General features: G+C 39.4%; 1 protein-coding gene across 1 annotated transcript in view; it reads left to right on the forward strand.

Annotated features, from left to right (window-relative positions):
- ABCC8 (ATP binding cassette subfamily C member 8) overlaps positions 1-14,982 on the forward strand; it is a 74,075-nt gene that overhangs the window by 3,122 nt on the left and 55,971 nt on the right. The window contains exons 3-7 of the mRNA XM_032111555.1: positions 1,220-1,341; positions 6,926-7,092; positions 8,398-8,640; positions 9,492-9,680; positions 14,552-14,716. Of these exons, the coding sequence (XP_031967446.1) occupies positions 1,220-1,341; positions 6,926-7,092; positions 8,398-8,640; positions 9,492-9,680; positions 14,552-14,716 (886 nt within the window). The remainder of the gene's footprint in view (positions 1-1,219; positions 1,342-6,925; positions 7,093-8,397; positions 8,641-9,491; positions 9,681-14,551; positions 14,717-14,982) is intronic.

The raw sequence follows: 14,982 nt of genomic DNA on the forward strand, positions 1-14,982 counted from the left end.
CTTTTTTTTGTCCTTGCTGAGAATTCAGCCCTGATGTACAAAACCTCCTGGCTTTACTAGGAATTTCAGAGAATCCTTTCTCATTTTGCTGTATTGACATCCAGCTATTGTCAGCAAGAGGAATTGAGTGCTCATGTCACAGACTGTCAGCATGGCTTCAGCCAGAGTTCACCACAATCTTCATTGAGGGAGAGCTCTCCTTTCTAGAGCAGAGATGCAAGAAATGGTTGTCCTGAGCTCCTATGGTTCTGCTAGACATTTGGGAAGTTCTGCTCTCACAAATGTGATGTCCTGTGATGATCTCCCATCTCCCTCCCAGCACAGTTCTTTTTATCTCTCCAAGCTCCACAGAATTAGTGTTTGATGCAGAAAGAAGAAATCCATTCAGAGGACAAGGTGTGAATTTCCCTAAATGTTTGTGTCCTGAAGTCGTCATCTTGGTGCCTCTTCTCCTGAAGCTGGTTGGGAGACAGAGGAAGTTGTATGTCTTGATAGCATAGGGCACCCAATTCTTTTTGTGAAAGAAAGAAAAGGGGAGAGGGAAGGAAGAGAAAGTAACTAGGAGGAAAGAGAGGGGAAATCATGTTACTGTTGAATGCTGCACAAACCAACAACATTGCCCCAAAGGGCTGTATTTGGCAGGACCCCTTCTGCTACTACCTGAAGCAAAGCATCAGCACAGTTTTGCTTTAGAGGACAAAACATCAGGGTGTATGATTCTCTTATAGGGGTTTTTTTGGTGGCTTGCAGTCATGAAGACAGACCTCACTGTAAGTAATTCCTGTGCTATGGTGCTGTTCCTTCTCCCAAACTGAAAAAAATGAAACACTTCCACAAAATGCTTCTGTAGAAAATCTTGAACTGTGCTGTCAGTTGGTCTTATCTGCATATGTTGATGGACAGCTCCCAAACTAGTTTAGCTTAAATTAACTTCTCTCATTTTGGAGATGAGCTGCTTGTCCTAATTTAAACAATATTCCAATTGGTTTCAGTAGGAAATAGGAGTACACACCTTTCATGTTAAGCACAGGGGAGGAATTTGAAATCCACCTGTGTGATTTAGGAGCATAAATTCAATTAAAACTTGGAGAGGTTTGCATCCATAACTCATTCTAGAAAATCTTAAATCAGAGCCGGGTACAGGGTACAATTAATGAATTAAAAGGGAAACATTTAAATAGGTGAGAGGTGACTCTAACAGATGTTTTTTCTTTCGAAGGGTTTCCGAATCCCGCCATTTACACCTGTACATGCCGGCTGGGATGGCGTTCCTGGCAGCCATCACATCAGTTGTCTATTACCACAATATTGAAACATCCAATTTCCCCAAGCTGTTAATAGGTATGTCTCAAAACCTACGAACCTGGAAGTCTGACTGTGGTGCTGTGTGTCTGCTCCCTCGGTGACAGGTCACTGCAGTCCTGTACAACCAAAGCTACCCCTCTATGTATGCTCAAACAGTTCATTATTTTTAATGCTTTTAACTTCTAATAATATTCTGTGTAGTGTTCTCGGGGATCCAGTGAGCCAAAGGCTTCTCTAGGAAAAGCTGCTTCTGTGGGAAAAGTAGCCTGGGAAATTGTTAACTCTAAATCCAAACCCCCTGCTTGTCAGCATGTTGTGTGTAAGCATGATGTAAGAGTGAAGAAATCTTCGTGTGCATGGTCTGTTGAAATATGCAAGGAGTTAAGGAATGACATCCCTGACTTTCAGTTGTGAATATATTACTCTGCCTGCTTGCTTGTGCTTCATGTTCCTAAAACTCCCTTTGAAAACTGCTTTAAGACCTTTTGAATGAAAAATGCTATGTATGAGAACTACCTAGTCTATTCTGTATTTTGCAAGATAATGAATAAACTGTAGCTATAGAAGATCCACTGCTGCTGACAGTCATGAAGTTGGTGATGTGTTCTCTTCTGTTTAAGCAGACTGCAGGCTGGGGATGTCTACATGCTTAGACACATCCTGTTACCTGTTATTTCTTTGATGGTTCTGGCTCATCAAATTTTGTTTGAGCTGGACTTCTGTATCAATAGATCCTGCTAAAGTTTGTCTTGTGCCATGGTAGCTCAGTGTTTTAAAGCTTTGGTCTCGTTTTTGTCAGGTGGGGAAAAGTCAGTAATAACTAGATTTGAGAAAGTTTTAAATACTGAAGATTATTTTGAACTGCGTGTTGTGGTGAGAGAGAATCCTCTTCTGCAGAAGAAGGCTGTTCCTCTTGTAAAAAAAATTCCTTTCTGAAGACTTAGACTTCTATCCAGGCTTAGCAACCTTTATGTCTTCTCATTTGGGACTGCTTTTCTTCTTGTACCCTTCTTTTAAGTAGGATCTTCTTTATCCTTTATGAACAGGCAAGGTCATTTAGTTGCTTTTTAAGTAAGTCAACAGTCTTTTAATGCCTTCTCACAGGAAGGCATTACGCTTCAGGAAGCATTGCTAGACTGTTACAATTGCCTGTAAAGCAGGCAGTGGTTTTTGCGGTTTTGTTTTTGTGGTTGTTTTGTCGTTTGGGCTTTTTGTTGTTATTTCTGATGTATAATGCAGTGTTAAATAGTTTAGTGTCACTACCACATTCCTGCTGTTAAGTCTTCGAGAAGGGTAGCGCAAAGTTACAGCTGATAGTTGATTACCCATTTTTGCATAATTCCTGCTCAGTGGAGATTTCTTTTTTATGATAATGTTTTTCAGTGTTTAGAGTGCTGATGCTGGATAAACTCTGGACAATCGTTGAATACTAAATAGTTGTACCAGTGAATACCAGCACTTACTTAAGTATTATGGATGAATTTTAATTTTGCAAAAATTTCCAGGGGACAGACTCCCTCAGAAAATCTGATCTTAATAGCTCTTAGGCAAAAAAGAAAATTATATCATCACAGTCTTTCCCACTTAGTTTGTCTGATTTGAATTTTAATCCAAAGTCTTCACAAGCTGATGGTCTTTGATTTTTATTTTACTTTTTCTTTTGTTTTTCTTTTATTTGTCTTAAGACAGATGTTTCTGGAAGTCTCTATCCTTTGCTCTTAACTGCACAAACTGTGAGGATTGTCATCTTTCAATCTTAATTGCAACTACTCTGTACTGACATCTGGGATGAGGCAATGAGCACTTTATGCAAATGAGCCCAGTATGGATAGTTAAGTTATGCCTTTACTCAGCTATCAACCTGTGGGGAAACACAAAAGGTGGAAAGGATTTTAGGTGTGAGAAATAAAAGCAGGCTTCAGAAAACAAAGCAAAAGGATTTAGGATTCAGCTAAATCAGCTGTCCAGGCTCCCCATCCTGTTTGTCGACAGAGACGCTGACATCAACCCACTAGAGTGCAGTGTGGCCATGAAGCAGCTTTGGAGCCTCATTTTATGAGGTAAATGAGAACCACGAGGCAAAGCTAAAGTTGGTGATAAACTTTTTGCTGAGTGTATGGGAAACAGGGCTTGTGTGGAAGAGATCTAATATTGCACATGTACACACACAGAGTAAAGTAGAAGAGCTGATGTGACATCTTGCTGCTTCTGAGCATCAGTGAATTTCCAGCAAACTGCAGGGCATCATCTGCCTCAGCTGCAGGGTAAATGCTCACAGCTGCAAAGAATGGTAGCTGTTTAAAACAAAGGCTAACAGAGCCTTATCCAAAATCTATTACACCCAGCAGGGGAACTCTCACTGATGCAGTGCAGTGGACCCTTAAAGGTCTGTTCATTAATTCTGAACAGGGTGAAATTTTCCACTCTTTTGAAATTTTGAGGTGTGTTCTTTTTTTAAAGATCCTTTTCACTCTGTGCCTTAAAGAAACCAAAACCATTTGTAGCTCTTCATAAACAAGAGGCAGATGCCATGACAGACATGGGGATTAGTGTGTTTCCTTGGGATATGCAAAAGGGGGGCTCAAAGTTCCTCTACTGAGCCTGCCTTTCAGCTTTAGCCCAGGCACTTGGCTATTTTGAAGTAGTCAGTATTTCTTACCAAAAAAAGTTGACAAGGTTTGGAATATTTATTCACTGAAGCTAATGATTGAGTCCACGGATGCAGTTGAGTGTCCCAACTATCGGAACACCTTGATCTGGTCTGAATATGTTTTTCTCCATATGATTTTGGTCTGTAATTGATTATATTTCAACAAATGTAACTGTTCCTATGCTCTTTACCAGGGCACTCTCATAATAATGGTGATTTTGATGCTCTTTGCACCTCAGGGAAGCATAACATTTGTACAGTTTAGCAGGACTCATTTAAGAATAGTTTTCATACTGAATTGGAAAACCTGCTTTCTTTCTCAACATTCAAAATATGCAATTGAATGATAGCATCTAATTCCACTATTTTTTAAGTTAATTTCTTTGTTTTATAGATAAAAAACCTCAAAAATTAGTAGTAGGAGAAAATTTTGAAATAACAACCAGACTTTGAGTTTTTAATCTGAAATGGATGGTAGTGTATTTAAGAAAGCTGTCCTCTTTTTTAACCAATCTTAATCATATGGCTGCCTTACTACTACTACACAGGGATCTGTTTTTCTACTTCAAAATTCTGCTCCCTTTACATTGTAGTTGTTTCCCTTGGAATTAGTTTATTCTCTAAGATGGAACTTCCTGCATAAAAATAACGCATATTGCTTAGCACAAAAAATTCTCTCCAAACAGGCAGAGGTTAATTAATAAATCCCATCCAGTTAAGTGTGTGGCTTTTTAGATTTGGCTTCATTCAATAAAGGTGTAGAAGAGTTTGAGTTGCATGTTGCCTTTTTTTCAGAGGTGTCGCCCAGGAAGGAATCTACCCCCTGGTGTTGTGGGTTGAGGTATCTTACATGGTCCAAGAAAAACCGAGGTCATTTAGGCATCTAGAGTAGGTCTAAAGCAATCCAGTAAATGCAAGCATGCCTCTGTGGTCTGATCACTTCACAGTTCAGACCAGTGGAAGTTCTCAGAAATAATTTCTAAAAACTCTCAGCCGAGATGTAGTCAGTCATCAGCCAGATGATGAAAACATCATCTGTAAAGAATAGAGCCATAATTGTATGTTCCAAGGAGCCTTGAGTGGCCTGTGAGCATTGTCCAGATCAGATTAGATACACCTGTGTTAAAAAATGACCAGCTAAGTAAATTCAAGTTTACTCCTTTACTGCTTCTAAGGAAGTGTGACAGCAAGTGGCCACATATCACCTGAGAATATTGTTTGGCACTTTTTAATACTTCTTAGATAAAAGATAAATTAATGTTAATAATAATAAAAGGTCATATTAACCCTTATTTAAACCGTAAATAGGAGAATGGCTCTGCTACTTCTTATTTATAATTCCAAGCCATACTCAAATGCCTGTGGGCTTGGTTGTTTTTTTGGAAGTCCTCTACTGGTGGATATTTTCAGTGTGCAACGTTTAAGTCCCTTTTATTCCAAGAGGGATGTGTTCTCAGCCTGCTGTTAGAAGAATTAGACAAAACAAGGATTAACAGATCAAGGTGGTTAAGAGTAGAACAGCATGGAATGTAATTCTTGGGTGAAGTGAGACTTTATAGTCAGAAGTATTGCAAATAGGGAGGAACAGTGCCTCAAAGAAAGGAAGCAGTCTGAAACAGGATGAGAAACAATCTAAGTTGGGAAGATGGTAGGAAACCTCACATAAAAAACCTGAAGTTTTATAAGAAAAATTTGGTAAGTACATCTTTTAAACCTTCTCTGCAACTGCATCAACCACTGAAGTACAGTGTGCAAATACCTGACCACTCTGTTTTCTTCTTATGAACTGGCCTGTTAATTTTAGAGGAAGAGAGGCTCCCTTGGCAAATGTCCTAATGCACGGTGTTCCTGTACTGTTCCATTTACTGTCCTCGTTTAAAGGAGAGGCTTTAACTTGATTTCTGTAGAAGCAGGACTGGCAGTCCCAAATCTCACATGGATTCTCCGCGTTGAATTTAGCTTTGCTTGGAAAGGGTAGCCCCAGAGTACATCTCCAGAGAGCTTTCCGGTGCCTCAGGGTAGCTGGAACACGACCAATTCTTTGAAATTTATGCAACTTCCTGATGATTATCCATATTTAAGCTAGACTTACAGTTGCTAATGCCTTGGTTGAAGTCTCTCTCTGATGTTCCGGCAAGACACTTGGAAAGCACATCCAAGCTTTTCTTGGCAGTTAGAGCTCATTCCATCTGTTGCACCATGGCAGATGCAGCAGCAATGAAAGATTCATTTAAAAGAATATAACCCTGGGAGGAATTTCCTTAAAAATAGGGAACAGGAGCTGGCTTAGGGTGTGATGAATGGTATGGAGAGTGCTTCCAAATCACCAGAGCTTATCCCAGGGATTATTTATCTATAGCCAATGGTAGCACGAGCACTTTTAGACAAGAGGTTTGGTAGAACACTAAAAAGTAAAAATTGTATTCCGTGAATGCCGGAGTATCCTTCCTTGATGTGACTGTTTTACCTACACTGTGAATTACATAGATGGAATTTGTGTTGAACAAGAGTGCGGCACCAGTTTGGATAAGTATTTTAATATCTGTTCCTGACACATCCCAGATATTTGCAGGGAATTTGCCTTCAAGCCACATTTGTAGCAGTCTTGTAACATTAACCAAGTCTGAAGAACATCATTCACAGGCACCTTCACTTTTGGAGCAACACCCTCCTTTGAGCTGATCATGTGGACACATGTTTACAGCAGATGGAAATTTCCTTCAATTTCCTTCAGCAGACTTTGTGAAACTTTTCAAATATCACTAAATCTAATAGAAAAGGCATTTAGAACTAATATTATCTTAATATTTTAATATTTGTGGAATTGAGTTAGGCTTCTGTTTGAGATGAGAAAGGCCACTCTCTGGTTTTATATATTTTGTTGCATTCTTTCTTAATTATATTTTATAGTGCCATTGTATGCTTTTGCAACTATGGAGCTGATTAATTTGTTTGGTTTTTTCTCCACAGCATTGCTGTTCTACTGGACTTTAGCTTTCATAACTAAAACCATCAAATTTGTAAAGTTCTGTGATAATGGGGTTGGATTTTCTCAGCTTCGATTTTGCCTCACAGGACTCTTGGTTGTTCTTTATGGAATGCTACTAGCTGTAGAAATTAATGTCATTAGGGTGAGGGTAAGTAACTATCATAAAAGTCCCCTTCTGTGGTTTTTATTGGTTGTTTTATTCCCTTTTCTGGGTTCTTGGTGTAAAATGCATTGCTAAAGAAGAAAGAAAAACCAGTTAGAAATCCATTTGACAATCAAAGGTTAATGCTATTTTACTAGGCCAGATGAATCTGTAATTTCAAAAAATGCCAGACTCTGTTGTTAATTTAAGATCAATTTCATCTGTTCAAGTTTGTTGCAAATTTTTAAATGACTCTGTTTCAGCCATGACAGCCAAGTGTTTCTGATGCAAGGGAAGACTGGTAGAAAGGAATTGTCTGCTCTATCAGAGAATATCGTAGACACACGAACAACATCTCTCATTTTCCAGGAGACAATCACAATAAGTGATTTATTTGGGCTACTGGGGTTCCTCCCAGCTATATTTTTTCCCCCCCCTCTGCAGTGTCTGCAGTCATAATCTAAATTGAGACTTTGGAGACTGCTGGATACATAAATGCCAAAGTTCCCTTCAGGTGGCACGCACCAACTGTGTGCAAAAGTTAACTTTAGGAGGGAAAGAAATATTCTCATGCAAATTTTCTTGCTTCAGCACCAGTAGCTCCATGTGCTGAGCTAACAAATGTGAGGCAGTGTGGAGTGGGAGATGAATCCCAGTGATAACCTCAGGACTGTGCCTAAGCTCCTGTCTCCCATCTTGTGCTGCCTGGAACTCAAAGCAGTGCTGGGGCTGTACTGTTTAAATAATTGAGGGGGGCAGTCTCTTCTGACATGTCTCAAGTGAAAGGACAAGAGGAAATGGCTTTAAGTTGTACCATGGAGGTTCAGATTAGTTTTTAGAAAACTTTTTCACTGAAACAATGGTCAGGCACTGGAATAAATTCCCAGGGAGATGGTGGAGTCACCACCTCTGGAAGAGCTCCAGAGGTGTCTGGATGTAGCACTGGGTGATATGGTGTAGGGGTAATTATGGTGGTGTTGGTTTGGTGGTTCAACTGGATGATCTTGAAGGTCTCTTCCAACTGTGATGATTCTGATTCTGTAAGGTGGGGTTTTTTTCCTACAAGTATGCAAATTTTTGCACCATAAGCAAAGTCATAGTAAATTATAAGAATTATTTATTTCTAGACTGGATGCCTCTGACTTTCCTCAGTACCCAGGGAAACTGGATTGCTGTATTAGTTGAATTTGAATGTCTTTTGAGAAATCAAGACTGATTCATTGGTTATCTGCGATGTTCTTATCTATGCTTTGTCCACTTTCATTTTCTTTGCATTTACTGTGATTCTGCTGGCATTTTTCTGGATTTCAGAGGTATGTTTTCTTCAAAACTCCTAAAGAAGTTAAACCTCCTGAGGATCTCCAGGATCTCGGTGTCCGATTCTTGCAGCCCTTTGTGAATCTGTTATCCAAAGGAACATACTGGTGGATGAACACATTCATCAAGACTGCCCATAAAAAACCAATAGACTTGAAAACTATAGGCAAGCTTCCCATTGCTATGAGAGCTCTGACCAATTACATTCGCCTTAATGAGGCCTTTGAAGCACAGAAGGTATGCAAAGCATGGAATCTGTCTGTCTGCTTACTCAGGGCTTGTGTTTTTCATTAGCTTTTATCATATAAGCACGATACAAAGTGATACAAACAGATATTATGCAAATGAAGTATCCATTAGCATAGCTGCCCGTACACCAAGAGACCACATACTCAGTTGTACCTCGTACAATAATGGAATTTCTCTAACCAAATGTGCATGTCAAACACATTATTGGTCAAATGTGTGTCAAATGCATATGGCCTCTGTTTTGATGTGTAAAGTAAGCAGAGACTGTGTTCACTGAACACCATTATTCTTCCTAATAAGACCTTGGAAACATTCAATTACAGAGTCAGTATTAATGAGGCCTTACAGGGCTATTTTTTTTTTTTTCCATGTTATTTGAGTTTGTCCATAAGAGAGTTCAGGGCTGAAACTACCTCAGCTCAAATTAATTTTCACTCCTCAGTGGGAGCTGAGCATGTTCAGGATTGTAAGGGAATTTGTTTGCATCCTGGCTAAAAAGTGTAGGTTTCCAGTCTCTGTGTTCACTAGAGAACAAAAAACTGTCACTTCCCTCCCTCTTCTTTTTTTCCTCCCTTAGCAGGCCACAAACAACACTTGCTATTAACGATAGGAGAGAAATCATGGTTCTTTCTGTGAAGTGGGGGGATGTGCAAATTAATGCTTTGTTCTGACACTATAAAAAGAAATGAAACAATAGTTGTAGTTCCTCTGCTTTTCTAGCTGAGAGATTACAAATGGTTGTCCATGAATTAAAGCAGTGATAAAAATACCAATGATTTATCAGACCTGAGGCTAATTTATGACATAATTCTTACTAATTTTAATTTAATTCTGCCCAGAACAAAAGATCATCATCTCCCCAAGGATCCAGATCCATTTGGCGTGCTCTCTGCTGTGCTTTTGGAAGACCCTTACTTCTCAGCAGCACATTCCGTATTCTGGCTGACTTGCTCGGATTCGCCGGGCCACTCTGCATCTCCGGGATTGTTCACAACGTCGGAAAAGGAAATAACACCATCCGCCCACAGGTACTGTCAAAATGTCATCAAAAGAGAGGAGTCGAGGAAGTGATCCTGTGACTCTGTATTGTTTGTCCTCAGCAAGGAAAGCCACTCTGCACTGTGTTTGTGAATGCTGGAAGTGACAGTGGGAATGTACTCCCTGATCCCCACTTTTATACTGTGGTGAAGTGCGTCCAGTGCAGGGCAACAAAGGTGACTAAGGGATTGGAGCATCTCTTGCAAGGATGGGCTGAGGGAGCTGGGCTTGTTCAGCCTCGAGAAGAAGTGACTGGGAGGGGATCTCAGCAATGTATGCAAATATCCAAAGGGAGGGTGTCAAGAGGTTGGAGCCTGGCTCTGCTTGGTGGTGCCAAGCAATAGCACAAGAGGCAATGGGCGGAAACTGATGCACAGGAGGTTCCACCTGAGCATGAGGAAGAACTTTAAAGTGTGGGTGACTGAGCACAGGACCAGGTTGCCCAGAGAGGTTGTGGAGTCTCCCTCACTGGAGATACTCAAGAACAGTCTGGATGCAATCCTGTGCAATGTGCTCTGGGATGGCCCTGCTTGAGCAGGGAGGTTGGGCCAGGACTGTGGTCCCTTCCAGCCTGACCCATTCTGTGATTCTTTTGGGGGCAAAATATGTGACCCATGCATCTAGTCAGCCTTGCATTCTGGAAAATAACATTCAAGATAACAGTGAAGCATATCCAGAATTCCATTTATATCATAAGGAATTTAGGTACAGTCTTGAGTAGAGATTGAATCAAGTATGTGATTGAGTGCTTTCCAGAAAGGAAAAGTGTGTTTTTAATAGGCTTGGCTTTTCATTTCCAAAAATGAGGGATGTCTAAGAGGATTAAAGCAGAGTTTTGTCATCATCATAAAATGCCAAGTAATTTAACTGCAACCAAGAATTTCCACTAGTGCCTTTGGGGAGGTTAGTTTTATCAACTGAAATACATTTTTAAAGCATGCTGTTTAAATGAGTGCTCTCCGAGAAGAAGCAGACATATTTCTTGATTAACAACCAAAAAAAAAAGTAACTCAGGAAGCATCTTTTCATTATAAGGTGAGGTCACTCAGGCTGGATTTCTATGAGATAGATCAGTTTATTCCTGCAGCTCACTAAGTGTCTGATATAAGACTTTAGAAATAAAGTCTGTTGACACTAATGGAAATATACCCATTCATTCAAGTACACTTTGGATTAGGTCCACTGTAAATATTGAAGTCCATCAGCTGCAGTGCAGAAAATTTAACAAAGGCCTCAGGCTAAAATTAACTGTTTGTCCATTTTGCAATCCTTATCCTAATATTTGGAAACTTTATTATAGCAAGTAGGTTCAGTGGAAACCAGTTCTAGCAGGAAATGGGAAAATTAAGACTATAGGGCTATGTTGCAGCAAAGTACTGTGGAAGGTCTTGAGCTCTGCTTTTCAATAATTTGTTTGGGACACCGTTTCAGATGAAATTGTGATTTGATTATAATTTACAGATTGTCCTATTTAATTTTCCTGTAGAAGTGCCAGCTACTGCTTCTCTTTGAAAACAGAAGTTCAGGTCTGGTCCTTATAGACCCTAAGAAGAGCTTCATCCAGCCTGGTATCCTCACTCACTAGCTAAGCAGTAACCTCACTGTTGTCATTTACACTAATTTGGCATCCCCGAACAGCAATAATCACTGATGGTGGTAGTCCACAAGTGACACTTAAGGATGTATTCTAGATTTGCTAAAATGTCTCCAAGAGGCTTTTCCTTATGTTTTGACCTGATTAATGCACATTGTTTTTTATGGTGTCTAACTACATTTATGTTTGAAAATTGCTTTTGCTGGGTTAGATGAAATGTCTTTCTAATGAAGGGTTTCAATCCCAGCTACCTGGAAGCAGACTGGGATGTTCAGGAAGGCTCCCATGGGTGTTCACTTACCTAGCCAACTCAGTCTATTTTGGAAAGAAATACACCAGCTCTACTACTAGGAATGTTATATCCCTGCTTGTAATGAGTCAAAAGAAGAGAACCTTGCCTTAGTGTTTGCATCTGTGAACCTCATAGGTGTGAGAAACAAGCTTTCTAAAATGGTGTCATAGGAAGGTAAAGATAAGTTGGGGGAAACAGTGTTTGCGCTTGGTGTGCTGCTGAGTTTGAGGGCACTGGAAAAGAGTTGCCACACAGTGGGGCAGAATCAGACAAGCAATATAAGGTGTGAGTACAGTGGAGGGTGTCTTTTACCCACCTCTTACCCATCTACATCTTAAATAGTTTAGATTGAGGAGATGTTGTAATGAGTCAACTGTATCTTTCAAACAGAAATAATCTTTGTGAAACAGAAGGCGAAGAGATATACTACTTGTTCTGTTCCTCAGGTCCTTTGTGACAGATATAACCCACCATGGAGCTGTAACTCAGATCACATGGGTGTCACAGGCAGTATTAACTGCTCTAGTTAGTGCTGGAGTTAGTCAGAGCATGACATCGTCTTAAATTCTGTCATGCTCTTCATGTTTATTTATAACTCCAGTATCAATATTTATGGCCACCCCAGAATGTTCCTATGACACGGTTTTCTCTGAGTGTTAATCATTTCACACTGAAGAAGAGACTGACAGAATGATAACCTTTATAATTTGCTGGTAGCACCTTCCACATTGCAATATTAGGATTAGCAGTTCCAGTATTGAGAGTAGCTGCTGACATAACACATTCAGAGATGCACCAAACGTGTTATTTAAAAAGCTCTAGAAGTCATAGGGCCCATTGTAGCAAAAAGCCCACTCCTGACATTAGGATTGTGTGAGTCCAGAGTCTTTAGGCTTTTAAAAAGCAGCTTTTTGCTCAGCCTTTTACTGGTTAGAGCCACTTTTAAGAATTGGTGTTACCCTGAAGTTGTCAGGAAGGTGGGACACTGAATATTCCCAAAGCCATTTCTGAAAACAAAACATCTAATTATTTGCATCAACTTCTCAAACAAGGTTATTTGCCTCATAAGTGAAAGGTTCAGGAAGTGTTCAGGTATTTCTGTGTTTCCTGCAGGCTGGTAAGTGTGTGTTGACACCTCTTGTAGCGTAAACACAGGTATGTTCAGTGACTTTGTAAGCCATAATGGCCTGATAATGCATCTGAGCCTTTGGCAAACGTCTTGGTACTATCAGCAAGTGTGTGATCTTTATGTATATATGTTTGTCCTCCTTTTCTCTCAAGGGAGTATTGGAAGAAAGGATGAGAATGTTCATCTCACTCTCCCTCCTAGTCTATTATATAATATTTTGATGGGAGTCATTGCTGTACCAAAATCTCATTGCTAGACAACCATGATTTGTCAAACGTAGTTGTGGAAAAAAACATGTATTTTACATACAGTAAAAAGTGGTATTAGCTGCAGAAATCAGCAGTATTGGCCAGATGCACATGTAGGACAGCACTGAAAATCTGAACTTGTAAGACTCTAAATAATCTGGAAGACAAACTCATTTTTAGTTATAGACTATTTGTAGTATAAAATGCTGCTGTAGCCTATTTGAATTGGTATGGGATAAGTAATAAATTAGGGCTTTAAAATCCCTTTAGGGTGCAAATAGGTAAAATAGCAGTTAAATGTCTCTTTATCTGAACATAATTGCTGATGTACTATAATTGTTCAGAGTTTTGCACTTGATACAGATTTTAAAAATCTTCCTTCTTTCACATTCCTTGGCACCCCTGCTCCCATTTTCTCCTTTGCTTTATATCTCTGACACTGACTGGCCACATTTTTGGTTCATTTGGCCTATTATTTTTTTCCTGGGCTGATTTTCTTATCCCAATGATTTGAACTGGCTCAGGAAGACATCCAGTTAGCTCCCCAGCTAGTGCACAGGAAGCAGCAGAAGTGTGCAGGTTGGAGCAACCCAGGTGTAAATAAGAATAGGGAGAAGTTTATTCCTTTTCCAGCTGGCTCAGCCAAAAGAACTGCTTTAAAAACTAAATTCTGCCTCTATATAAACTTGCCATATGGGGTTTTTATGAAGTTGACTGCAAGGTGCAGATCAGATCTAATAAAATGTACAGACACTGAGAGTTTGTGAAATATAGCTGATTAAGTGTTATAGCAGTTGTGAAAACTTCAACAGCAAAGAAACTATGTAGGCAAGAAAAAATGTGCTGAGCAAGGGATACAGCAGGAGTGTAAATGCAAGAAGCCCTCTGAGAGGGAACAGAGTCCTCTTCCTAATTTTGCCTTTAAATGGAAGCACAATCCAGCAATCAAAGTTTTGAAGGAGCCAAGAGGAGAAAGAGGAAGACGGAGACATTTTAGTTACAGAAGGCTTCCCATGGTTAGCCAATATCTCAACTTGTTGCACCAAAGGGGTCAGCTTGTTAAATATAGTCTGAAATAAATGCACAATTTTCCCATTAAGCTGTAGATGTGCTTCAAAATGCACTTTGGTGATTTCATGAGCTTGCTAGAAGGTAATGACCATAAATAAAAGTGAACAAGATGCTGCAGGCCAAAATCATTTGCATGGTTCCAGGAATTTTGGGTTTTTTACAAGTTCTGAAGGTTGGTTTTAGTATTCAGAAACCTGAGGTGTTAAAACAATGAGAGTAATTTTTCCCAAAGGATGTTAACCCTTCCTTTCTGATGATGGGCAGTGCTAAATGACCATATGGAATTACTCAGTGTCCTAGAGTTTTGGAAGGATATCAGAAATCCTATAAATGTCATTCTGCATTTAAGTGAGGCTTACTGAGTTGGCGTGTTATGAGACTGTCTTTGAATTGATAAACTGTGAGGTTTCAGACAAGGTTGGGAGCACTTTCAAAGTAACAAACTGTTTATCTCTGCTTATTAATTATGCAAAGCAGGTAATTAAATTACCATTGTACCTGATTTCTAACTTTCTTTTTTTTTATAGATTAAAATTCTTGGTGTTTTCTTTATTTCCTCACAAGAGTTCCTGTCCAATGCTTATGTTTTGGCTGTACTCTTATTTTTTGCCCTTCTATTACAAAGGACATTTCTGCAAGCATCATACTATGTTGCTATTGAAACAGGAATCAACTTGAGAGGTGCAATACAGGTATGCAATATATTACTAATTAACCTTTTCACACCCTCATAAACCTGCATCTGTAAATACAAATTATAATTATAGTTGTTAAATTCTGAAACGCTACTCTCCTGAAATGTATTGAATGTACCATTAGAGATTGTGTTAGCCCTGCATTCTGTTTCCTTTGCATTCTTATTTTGATGATTTTATACAAATGTTCATTTTTAATACCTGATGCTGGATTTCTTCTTACCTTCAAGCAAAAATTTGCTGACAGTAAAACTGAGTGTAAC

The sequence above is a fragment of the Corvus moneduloides genome, chromosome 6, assembly GCF_009650955.1.
Source record: "Corvus moneduloides isolate bCorMon1 chromosome 6, bCorMon1.pri, whole genome shotgun sequence".
Taxonomy (NCBI): domain Eukaryota; kingdom Metazoa; phylum Chordata; class Aves; order Passeriformes; family Corvidae; genus Corvus; species Corvus moneduloides.